General features: G+C 43.1%; 1 protein-coding gene across 1 annotated transcript; it reads left to right on the top strand.

Moving 5' to 3' along the window:
• Positions 5,158–10,932, top strand: AICDA (activation induced cytidine deaminase). The gene is made up of 5 exons (XM_021384693.1): positions 5,158–5,452; positions 7,692–7,839; positions 8,302–8,572; positions 8,701–8,816; positions 9,103–10,932. The coding sequence occupies exons 1-5, from the start codon at positions 5,445–5,447 to the stop codon at positions 9,154–9,156; spliced, it is 597 nt and encodes a 198-aa protein (XP_021240368.1). The 5' UTR covers positions 5,158–5,444; the 3' UTR covers positions 9,157–10,932.

Raw genomic sequence — 12,782 nt, 5'->3', positions numbered from 1 at the left:
TCCTAGAAGAGGGCCAGGGTGTCAGTGTACTAATTGTTCTGTCTGACCTTCCATGTTGCCGTTAAGGAGCATAATGGTGGCATCCCACCATCCTTCCGTGTGTGTCAAGTGATAAGAACATATGAGCAGCTCTGAGCTCTAAGGAAAGTAAGAAAAGAACTAGCAAGGCTATCTTGAGTCTTCTGAAAGCACTTGTGTTTTGTTTTTTTTTTCTTAAGAAAAATTTGCAAGATGCAAGAACACTGTTCATGAGGACCTCCAGCCAAGAAAAACTTATAAAACTGCAGGGAATTCTCAACTTATCACTGCAAGCCAAGAAACATGAAACATACTGCTCTTTAGTGAGCTTCCAAGCACTTTTGTCACAGCCTTTCTCAGAAATAAAATTTACTGAAAAAGGAAAATAAAAATCAGGATTTACCACCCAGGTGCCAGGTGCAAGCTCTTTTTGCAGTGAATAGCATGAGCTGCAGCAACTGCACAAACAGGATCTAATAAGAGACAACTATAGTCTGTGAAACCATAACCACAGTGAAGAGGTGACTCTCATTTTGAAAAACTGCGGTGCAAAATTGAGTTTCTCTCCGTGACTAGCAGAAGATTGTAGAGATATGGAGCCAGTCACTTGCACTAAGGGAAAGGCATGACTCGGAGCAGGCCTGGGCTGTCCAGACCAGGAGGCTGTGCTGCAGATTGGAGTAATGCTGGAATGTCACCTGCAGTACCCTGTGCAAAAAGGGGATGTTCTCCAGGTCTGCACAGTACAGAGTCAGAAGTCAAGTCAGATGGGCAGGGCATACCTGAGGCTGGAGTTGCACGCACTGTTATGGGAAGTAGCAAGGTGCAAGCAGCTCTGCTAGTTATTTCCCCAAGTCCAACTCTCAGTATGGGGAAGGTACATTCTCCTTTGATTTGCAGACTACGTGGTTTTCTTGCTGTAAATGAGATAAGCTGTCATACATGTCACAGAGCTGGTGAAGGCATGTGAGGATATTTCCTGCATTTACTTGGTTTCTAGTCTTATTTTTTACCTTCGTGTATGGTGCAGAAGACATTCAGTACTCTCATACTCCTCAACCAACCTGGTTCCTTTCCTTCTACAAATAGTGATCCCAGAAGTTGTCGGTTACTCGTTGCAAGGGATGGAGCTGTTGTGACCTGGTGGCATGATGGAGGGATTAATACAAGAGGTCAGAGAAAAAATGTGGTGTCATAAAAGCAGGATTATGTTCATTAGGCAGGGCTAGCAGAGAGCTTCAGGGAAGGAATGAGAGGCACTCATAGGACTGCAGCTGAAAACTGTGTACTCAGTTCAATAACTTTAATTTGCCTCATCCTCCAGCAAAAACACATACTCAGCAGCAGAATAAAAATAAACTATGGCAAACCTCTAGGTAAAAGTTTTGCAGTTTGAGCCTGGAAAGCCAAATTACTAGTGACATGCATAATAAAGTATGATCTTAGTGCACACCCAGCAACCAGCCCTCAATTCTACATCAATGGCATCATCTACAATCCTGCAGCATGCAATAGTAACAAGGTGGAGGTCAGTTACATAAACCCACTCTCTCAGTAGCACTTCCACGCATCCTGAATTTCCACCTTCTCTCCCTCTCACTTCCTTCTTGTGATTTTGGCTGCTGCTCTCATCTAACACAGATGCCTTTTCAGTGGCACTTGCCTCGTAGTGCTTTAAATTTTCATTTGCAGCCTACCCCCACCTAACACACACTTCTCCCAGTCACATCCACCCCAAGTGGACTTCACACACATCCTCAGAGCTTTCCTACATCTCTGTGGTGCTGTATATTCCGCACCATGAAAGGCAGTGGTTTGCCATACCACTGCTGAAACATTCTTCCCAGTCATGATGTCCACAGATGCATCACAGGAAGAGGTGGCAGATGTAGGGACAAGGCCCTTTGCCCCATGGGGCAAACAGCCTCCACATGTAGTGCTGATTATTTTCACACCTGAGATTTGAGCAGTGGGAGTGGTCTGCTCAACAGAACTGTTTTACTTCTGTGTTCAATCTGTCCTTCAAAGTGGGACAATGAATCTTAGTGGAATAAACACAGAGTACAGTGTAATGTGCTTATAAAAAATAAGCATATCGACTTGTATATTTGCCTGTTTCTAGATACAAGGAGCTCTGCTTTTGCCCTCTTTGAGGCATCTGTGCAGGCTTGCGTCTATGGTGCAGCAGCACTTTTCAAGAAGAGAAAGTTTTTTGCTTGAGAATTTCGCTTGAGGCAAGGGAAGCAGGTGGTTGCAGTTCTTATGCTCAGTGTAGGAAATAACCAACTGTTGATGCTGGCGGTCGTTTCAAAATGTGATTTCTGAGCAGGAGGTGAATGGAAAAAGTATTTATATCAGTACACAACAGCACACAACTTCCTGTTGACTAAACAAGCAACTTCTACTCAGCTTTGGGTTTAGATAATTACTTTTAATTATTCACCACATTTTTGCTCTCTGATTTCTTCTCTTTTTGCTTTCTGGTGATGTTAACCTTCCTTCTCGTCCTCTACTCCACTCTTCAGTCTGCTTTTAATTCTCTGATGTTCTCATTTTTATGCAGGGAATAAATCCCTGAGTATGAGATACCTGAAGGGGTGCTGGGGCATCATTCTGTAATCATGATAAGCTGGATCAGTGCATCTTTCTAAATAATACACCAAACACTGCAATACAGAGAACTTTCCTAGCCTTCCCCATTAGCCTTGTTTAACTGACCTGAGCTTTAATCAGAACACAGATTTAATCATAATTTGCAAAACCCTTTTGCTCCTTCACACCCAGTCCCTTCTCCAAATAATTTTGCATTGTGCAGAAAGGAAAGAAAAAGTGTGGTCAAAATCTCTCCGCATGTACATTAGCTCCCCCCTCAAAAAAAATCCCACCAGATATTAAAGATTTGGCAATTTACAGCCAGGGAGGAAGATGGACTAGCAAATAGACCAGGGGTCAGTGACCTTTCCACGCTTTTTTGCTAAAAACTTTTTAACCAGATCATAGGTGACCTCTGCTAATGAGCAAGAAAGGTTGCGTCTTCTGCCATAAGAAGAACAGCAAAGGAGATGAGGGTCCCTCTCAAGAAGTAACCCTAGACTTGCTATGAGACATCCACTGCTAGCTTTGACACCAACACATTCCTGCTCTGGGAATTAAAGCTAGAGGCAGAGAACTGCTGCTACTGGCTTTGGGCATCCACATTAACAGTGAGAGGGAAGTGGCTGGTCAAAATGAAGGATATTAGAAAGCTTTCATCAGCAGTTAGACTTGCCAGCACTGCCAAAGAGTGATATAACTCATCTGTTTGTTCATTTGTTCTTTCTTGTCTCTGTGCAGAATATCAAAGTTTAAGGAAAAGGACTGAGGTTTTAAATCTTGAAGAATACATTCCAATGGTTTGCAGAACCTGAGAAAGAATCTATTTCAACATTTTATGAGAATTGACACATAAATCTCACAAATTTAATTTATTGGTACAATCTAGCTGACCAGAATTTTTTTTTTTTACTCATTTTAATGCGGAAAAAATTCTGCAAAATTTTCCATAAATGTTTGGATCTAAAAATTAGGAACCAGAACAAGAGTAAAGCCAAAGCTACCTTAATTTATCTGATGAAACATAGACAGTCCACCTCAAGAAGCAAATTTCCAAGGGTGTGGGTTGTTTTTTTTTTTTACTTTTCATGTGTAATAGACATTCTCCTTGCATTACTGAAAGAAAAAATTAATAAGAAAGCAGGATAAAATGACTCTGGTACTGACCTGGGATATTTGTCATAAGGTTCTGCCAGAGCAAAGGCTGAAAGGGAGCAGCTGTTTTAGTAGCAGGAATGTCCTCTATTAATCTGTTACATAGGACAGGGATTGATAAGGGATGCAGTCTGCTCTGTCATTGGGTGAACACTAAAAGCCAGATCTCCAAGGAGCATAACTGCCACAACTCTTGGCAATGAAGCTGCTAAATTGTGTGTCTGTTGAGTATGTGCCCTACTTCTGTGAAGCCAGGAATACATTTCCCCAAGGAGTAGGACAGTCCAGTCCTGGACCTTCCAGGACTTCTTCTTTTCTTGAAGTATACATTACCAGCCACTCTTAAAGTACTGGGCTAGAGTAGTCTGTTCTGGTCTGTCAACTCATGTTTTTGCATATACTGGCTTCATGCAGTTCTAGCAGCAAGCTGAAAGCCGGTAAAATTAATAAAGAAAGTAAATCAAGCAGAGAAAAAATGAAGAACTACCGTAGCATGAGGTAAACAAAAGGGCTGTAGTGCTCACAGTCATGCCCAGCTTGAGGAAGAAATGGAGCAGGATAGCCCCTGCCTGCCTCCTCAGCACCCATGCCTGGCTGGACGTTCTCCTTGGCTGTCCCTCAGCCCTGGGGAGGGGATGGTCGCCTCAGCAGTGCTGCAGTGGAGCAGAGCCTGAGAAGTAGAAAACTCTGTTAGCAAAGTGAAGAGTGCACATGGTGAAAGCAAGCCTCAGCACACCTGCATGTAACCACAGGCTTGATGAGTGAAGGCAATGCTGCCATGAGACATCCAGAGGAGGGATTCTGCACCCCATCCCAAGCTTGCTGGTTCCAGTACTGTTTCCAGCTGTGTGTGCTCAGTAGGATAGGGGCCTGAGTCATGCTCAGCGGGTTTTTTGCATACAGTTCTGTGATTTGGCTTAGTGCCTGCTCCTTTCATGCTGACACATCTCAGTATACATGTCACTCAAGCGTCAAACAGGGGCCACGTGCCCAATTTCTGCACACCACCCCTATGCCTTTTCCATGAGCTAGGTAGGTCTCTTCTCACTCCTCTTCGTATTTGGTGATCCCACATGCTGCTAAGCAGCTGCCAAACCTTTCTGGAATAAATGGAAGAGTCAACAATTTTGTGCTCCCTGAGCTTTTTCCACCTGGATTCACAGGGCACTGTCACAGGCCACCCCTGCTGCTTCCTTGGTGGGGAAGGTCAGCATCACCATCATCACTGCACAGCTGTGTGAGCAGAGGCCCAGAGGGGTAGTGTGGTTTTGCCCACATTCATGTTAGTGATACACAACTCCCAGGCCCCCCTCTAACCACTAGACAATGCTTCCTGCCTCGTTATGTTATTGATATTAATTCAGAATAATTTTGCAAACTGGGAGGGCCCAATGGCAAGTGCAATGAGGAGAGGCAGCCAATGAGTGCAGAGCATCTTTCAGAACTAGTGTCCCTTCACATTTTAACCCTTTGCTCTTTGGCTCGTACAGCTCCAGGGCCCCTTCTAACTCCTCCCCTAGACACACCGTCTGAAACCCAGCAGGAGTAGATAGGGGTGAATGGGGAAGGGAAGTACAGGGCACTCCTCATTTCTGTGCACCCAGTCTGAGGGCTGAACAGTCAGAGCCTGTGAGGCAACTTCTGTGCAACCCACTCATCTGAGAGAGGACCCAGCTGTCATGGACAGGTAAAATGAATGCCTCCAATTTCTTGCTGATAGAATAAATTAGGTCTTAGAATTAAACTGCTGTCCATCTGGTGCTTACTGTCCTTTTCCCTCTCTCCGTATGACTCAGTGATCTAAATCCCCTCCCTGTTCTACTCTCACACCTTGCAGCTCTCTGTACCCATCACTCTTTCTCTCTTTGACTGTAAACCAGCCTGTATCCTTTTCTCTTTCTGTCATTTCGTTCTTGTGACTATTCTCTGTTCCTTTTCGTTCTTTTTCTTTTCTAGAAACAAACAAAAATAAATATAACAGAAAGATGAACATTTAGATGCTGCTTAAGTATTTTGATCCCTGCCCACTCTTCTGTCTCCACCTATTCTCCCTCTTGCATCATGTCTCAATCTTACTGTTTCTGCTGCTCTCTCCTTGTGCTTTTAGGCACAAACTGTTCCAGCACTGGATTCTTCTACTTGCTCTTAAATTACTCTGCATAATTGCATATCATTCGCACACTCAGGGGCTTTCTCTCTGACTCCAGGATTGCTTCATGAATCTTTATTTGAGGAGAAAATCCCTGTTCAGTGCTTGTGTACAATCACAGCTCCCGTGTCTTTGCTGCTTTCTCTTGAACTATGCAATGTGCTTCTATGCTGTAGAAGTTGCAGCCATCACTTTGTACTTTTAGCTGCAGATCTTCTCAGTTGCTTCCCATAACATCTGTTCATTCATTTTTCTTCTCATATGGTCATTCTTCCTAGTAAAAATCCTCAGTGATAGTCAGTTCTGGAGAGTAGAGAAAACAGGAATAGTTGTTAAGGAATATTTCTAGACACACAAATGGCTCCTTGTGACTCAAAATGTTCTTGTTACAGTCTTCACTTTGTCCTGACACTGAAAGGGCCCAAATGTTCTTTTCTTGTTGTTGCTGTTACTTCTCATTCTTCACTGGTTTTTGCAACACCATTCTGCCCTGCAGGAGTAAGACCTTTGAAAAGAGGAAAAATAGAAATATGCAAGGAAAGGGACTGTGGGAAGGAAATCAGAAACATTTTGAAAGCAAATATTTTTGTGGAAACTTTACTGTTTTTTTGCTCTTGTTATATACCCCAGGTAAGAGCTTTGCAGTTCTCTGAACTATCATACCCACTTATTTACCATGTAATTTTCTGGGTTGTCCTCCCTAAACCACCTGAGGATCTGCCACACATAGAAGGGGTGTGGGAAATAGATAAAGTGTTTATATAAGAAATATTCCTTGCTTAGATTCTCATATTTAGATCAGGAAATTCATAACTAATATGAATTCCCCTTTCCCACACCCCAGTGGAGACTCCCAGAAAACTCAGCTCTACATCTCTTACACTGGCCCCAGCTCCCGGCTGAACACCAGCTTACTAGAGAGAAAGATAACAAAGGACATTATTATTTTTAACACATTCACTTCTATTTTGCATTGCTGTGGGGGAGGTGAATAGCTTACCACAGTGAACACAGCAGTTCTCAGATGTACCTCCACTTTACATTTAGGCTGTTGAATAAGGCTCAAGACTATCTTATCCTCCCCATTTTCTTGCTACCTCTCCGCAGCAGGACATCTGGCATGGGATCAGGCCCTTACCAATCTCTTTGCTTACCTAGTGTGGGAATGGAACTAACACACAGAGGTGTGTCAGCATGCCTACCCTAGTACTTATTTCTGTCAACTAGCATATGGCGCCCTGCCCTACCTTCTAATCCCTAGTCTTGAACACTTCCAGCGACTCTCTTCCTTTGGGAAAGGATAGAAAGAAACAGTCCAGTCTTCTCTAAAAAGTCTCTGATTTGATCCTTTAATTGCCCCAGTGCTTATAAGGGTTTCACATAGCAGAAGGGATATACTTTGATCACTGAACTCCAGACCCTCTCATCTTCCCACATCTTCTCTTCCCAGATACCCTCACACGTTGCTCTTGTTTGTGTCCATCCTTGGGACATTTGAAGATACTTTTGCACTCTGCTCAGACATGGTTGCTGTTTGATTAATCACTACTAATTCACTTACTGTTTCCACTCACGAGGTCACCTCCTCACCTCCTTCATACCCAGTCATGCCTGCACCCTTTCCTTAAAATACTGCATGCAAATTACTGATGTTTTTTTCACACTGGGAGGTCTGAACTTGATGGAGATATTTTTGTTGCTGAGCCCTCAACATAGGTGTGGCCAGCTGCTGACTCCAGGATGGGGCTAATCTAAATTCTCTCATCTTCTCCTTCAGCCTCTTGATGAAGAGGAGGCTCTTCCTCTACAATTTCAAGAACCTGCGCTGGGCCAAAGGCCGTCGTGAAACCTACCTCTGTTATGTTGTGAAGCGCCGTGACAGTGCTACTTCATGCTCCCTGGACTTTGGATACCTGCGTAACAAGGTATGAGGAACATGCTGGCATCCTATTCTTATATCCATGTTAAGGTTGATGCAGCTCTTTCACCTGGGGCAGCAGGGAAAGAAGAGCTGCAAGCAGCAACATCTCTGGCACGTGCATCCACAAGATTGGACACTACACTGGTATATAATGTTTATGAGATGCAGCCTCCAGGTAGATCTGTATCTCGTGCTACCCACAAGTATGTTACTAGCAAGACATCCATATAGTCCCTGCTGCTTTAACAGTACCTCAATTTTTCTACCTTGCTCCCACACATTCCTATTCTAGTCATCCAATTACATAACACTATGTCTTCTTCTTCTGCACACTGACCCTAAGATCTCCCTCTCACCTCGTTCACTCTCCTCTCACACATCACTCAGCTCAAACCTCCCTCCTTGCTCCCCTAATAGCCTTCTTCATTCCCGTCTCATGCTTTGTCCCTCTTCCTCTTTCATGAAGATGGGTTGCCATGTGGAGGTTCTCTTCCTACGCTACATCTCAGCTTGGGACCTGGACCCAGGCCGCTGTTACCGCATCACATGGTTCACCTCCTGGAGCCCCTGTTATGACTGTGCCCGCCATGTGGCTGACTTCCTTCGTGCCTACCCAAACTTGACCCTGCGCATTTTCACGGCCCGCCTCTACTTCTGTGAGGATCGCAAGGCAGAGCCTGAGGGGCTAAGGCGCCTGCACCGGGCTGGGGCCCAAATTGCCATCATGACTTTCAAAGGTAAAATGGGCAGGGGAGAGGTAACTGAAAGCTATGTCAGGATATGATGATTTAGTGATCCTAGGAGAGGTTAATGTGCTCTCTGGAGCAGACCTGAGCACGCTTTAATGCCCCTGTGCCTTGCATAGATTACTTCTACTGCTGGAACACATTTGTGGAGAACAGGGAAAAGACATTCAAAGCCTGGGAAGGGCTGCACGAAAACTCTGTCCATCTGTCCAGGAAACTCCGACGAATCCTCCTGGTAAGGACTGATTCTTCCTCTCCTTCCTGTGCCTCTTCCCTTACCTTCTTCCTCTCTTCCTTGCAATAGTTCTCTGCTTTTACTACTCATCTCTGCCATCTGTCATTTCATTCTTTCCTGTGCCATCACCTTTCATGCCGCTTATACCTCTTTCTCCTAACTTTGTTCATATTCCCACTCCTCATCCTCTTCCACCTCTCATCCCATCTCATGCCATTCTTTTGTCCATCTTTATAGGCTCCTGGTTACTTGATAAATGACCTATCGCTTATATTTTGTTCTGCAGCCACTGTATGAAGTAGATGATTTACGAGATGCCTTTAAAACTCTGGGACTTTGAAGTGAAAGTCATCAGCAATGAGAAGACTTCACAAGCATTTGTTCTTTGATATTTAACTCTCTCCCTCACAGTGTATCTTTCTCTTCTTCCTTCTTTCCATCTCTCTTCCTTCCATACCTGTGTCCAGAAATAAGATCATTTGTACTTTTCTGTCCTAAAAGCCAAATTGAAAAACTCTCATGAGAGTACTGAACTGAATCCTGGACAGCTCAGTTCGAAAACCTCATTTGAAACCAGCAGGTCTTCTAAGCGGTTTGTGTGCAGATCTGGGCCCTCCTGCCCAGAATGAAGGGAGCTTGGATAGCTGTAGGTCCAGATTTCGTTCCCTATGACAGGTTGAAATTAGACAATAAAAGCCCAAAATGAAAGCAAAAGATTTTCTGCCCAACATTTTCAAGTGTGAGCTTCAGAAATAGGAAATCCACTCAATACCTACTCACTACATTGAGAGCCGTGGCAGCTCCACATCAGTGCTGATCAGTGTATGAACCTCTCACCCAGCCAGGAAAGGAGCCTCCAAGGCATTTCACTATGGCAGTGTTTTTCCAGCATAAATCTTCCAGGAAACACACTTCATTTCTAATTTGTATCATCCCTCAGACATATAGGTTGAGGTTCTCATTTATATAGGTTGAGACTGTACCATTTTAGATGGTATTTTGGCATCCACAACAGGCACCATCTGTTTCATGACATACTGCAGGGAGGAGCAGTACAAGCTTCACTAACAGAGTACTTTCCAATCACAGAGCATTTCTTCCTAGATCAGACCTGCACCATGCTTCATCCCTAGGCAACTGTCCTCTGATGGAGGCACCTTGCTTGTTCCAGTTTTACTTGGGCTTATGTGAGTTCCCTTGAGTATGGCTTACACAACAGAAGGCTTTGGCTGTGTACTGTGTTTAAAACCCTGGTAATTTGGAAAAGTTAAGGATTTGCTCTCTGAGCTAACTTGGTTACTCAAAACTAACCACTCTGTAGTTTCTTACCTGCTCTAGGGAACCCACTTTAGCAGGATGGTTGGACTATATGATATCCAGAGGCCCCTACCACCCCCTACAATTCTGTGATTCTTGAAATGTCAGGTTAGAAAGCAGTTGGAAATGGTTGCTGTAATTGTTTCTGTCTTTATCCACAAGCATGGAAAGAAAATGAGATTCTTGAGATACAGCCCTCTTTCTTTACAGGCTTTTTTATTGACTATGACACATCTAGATATGGCTAGTTGGTGACTAGGCTGAGCTGACCAGAAAAAACACCCATCATGAGTGAAGCTGTACAGCTTGTAGATGTCTTTTGTAGGGGCAAAACCAAACGATCTTCCTCTCTGACGTTCACTGTGTTTTCATTAAGGGACACAGTTAGTACCTGGTTTTGTGGACAGTCTTTATTAAGTTGAAAATATTGGCTTATGGTACATACCAACTTCCTGGATTGCAGGTGGACTGTCCTCTTCAGTCCTTAACTTCCTCAGGCTTCACCAAGGCTAACAGTGTGTCTCGTACTCTGGAGGTGCTCTGTCTTTTCCTTCATGATGGCTGTGAGTTCTCTGCTCCATCCTGTTCCTCTTTCTGGGTGATGGGCCAGCAGCAGGACAGCACACAGCTCTTCACCCACAGTGCCTCTTTCCCTGAGAAGTAAGAGCTGGGTGCAGCATGACCTTCCTACAACTCAGACTTCTGATGCACTCTCAGTTTGAGGAATTCAGACCAAGAATAGCAGTGAGAGATCTTTGCAAAGCATTAATTTGCAGATATGGTGTTGTATATTTGTTTGATAGCATATTATTTATATTAAAAAATGTCTTGCAAAAGAGCATGTTTTTTTTGTTGTTGTTTTAGTATCACTTGGTGAGAGAAATAAAAATTAACACAGAAGATTGACATGTAATCTATCCTATTCAATTTCTGCAGAGAGAAGCTGGCACTGTCCTATTAGACTGTGTTTATAATTTTTTTCTTATAACTTCAGATCTATTGACAGTGTCATCCAGAAGATCAAGGTTGGTAAAGTCTTCAGGACATAGGCGCTTTGGAAATACTACAAAAAATCAGATATGTAAATACTGAAGTTCTCAGGATGCTTCATCTGTTGGTTACTAGCCCATCATCCAAATTTATGACTCTTAATTGACCAAACTGTAAACAGAAGTATTGAATCAACATATATTGCAAAACAAGAGGTGTAGAAGAGGTCAAAAAAGGATTTCTGTCTTTCAGCTTCTGGTATTGGCCTATCCAACACCATTGTCCTGCACAATGAAATGGCTGGATAACAATTAGAAGAAGTAGTATTTTCTAATAAAGGAGTTGAGACAGTAATTATTAGTGAAGTTCTATCAAACAAACATTAACTCAAATATATATATTGAAACATGGAAATTGGTGTTGTTATACAATAGGAGAATAAGTGTAATGAGTAAATGCAAAGAAACATGCACTGCATTCCAAGCTGATTCTTCTGAACCTAAAGAAGATTAAGTGAAGTGTAGACTATTTAGTTAATTTATGTGATTTATTTACAGGAATTTAGCTCTCCTGCTATGAAGATTTTTTGAAGATTTTTCTTCTGGTCTTGCATACTAATTCTTATTACTTGCTACAAAGTATTCCTTGAACTGGCATTATAAATTCTTTCAGCCTCAAATGAATTAGGCGTGTCTGCCAAGAATAACTCCTAGGACAATTACTATTATGTAGCAACATTATTTTTTCAGCCTAATAATTTTTTACTTGTCTTTTGACTGTGTATATAGGGAACATATAACTACTACTAGTGTAGTGGTTATCACTTACATTTGTAGCATGTCCCTTATGGAAATAGTGGATATGCTATTCTGAGTCTCTCTGTCCTTGATACGCACCTCGAAAAAAGCTAATCCCTCAAGAGGAGTGAGGAGAGTATTCTTCAGATCTCATTGCCTGAGCTGTGGGAAACAGGAGCCATGCTTGAGATTTCTGGAAGTAATTTTCCTTCCGGGAGGGTGGACAACACACAGAGAAAGGGCCTGTGGTGCTAGCTGAAACTCCAGTCTCACTTGTTCCAACATCTCACAGCTTGAAGAGATGCACAAGGCATAGATTGAATCCATATAACTGTACACTGATGGCCCAAACCATGTTTTTCATGATGGTATCCATCTCTGCATTCTTGTTACTCTCATCATAAATATAGGTACAATTAACAACAGAATCCAAAAGACTGATCAGCAAACCTGGCAAAAAAAATTGAATTCTCAACAGGTCTGCCCTTCAGAAAGCTCCATGACTGGGTATGCAAAGTTTTGGGTGCTTTTTCCATGCTTTATGAAGCCCAGGGTGCTGCCCACACACTGGGGATAGCTCCAGCATCCTTACTGAACGTGAGCTTGTATTTCTGTGCATGCGGCTACATGAAGGACAATCAGAGCCCCAGGATGCATCCAGTCTTACAGCAACTCACATCTGCTTTATCACTTGGATAACTGGGACATAGAGACCACCCACTCTGTCAAAGCTCCATCTCTGCAGAGGCTTGGTCTTTGATAATGGAGAAAACAAGTCAAAAAGGGGATTGGATGGTTATTGGTACTGTATGTAATAATGGGCATGGAAGTATGCGGCACCCTCTAGGAAGGTGTTGGCTGG

This window comes from Numida meleagris, chromosome 1 (assembly GCF_002078875.1).
Source record: "Numida meleagris isolate 19003 breed g44 Domestic line chromosome 1, NumMel1.0, whole genome shotgun sequence".
Classification (NCBI taxonomy): Eukaryota; Metazoa; Chordata; class Aves; order Galliformes; family Numididae; genus Numida; species Numida meleagris.
Note: the sequence above shows the minus strand (reverse complement) of the source record. Positions and strands in the feature narration are given on the sequence as shown.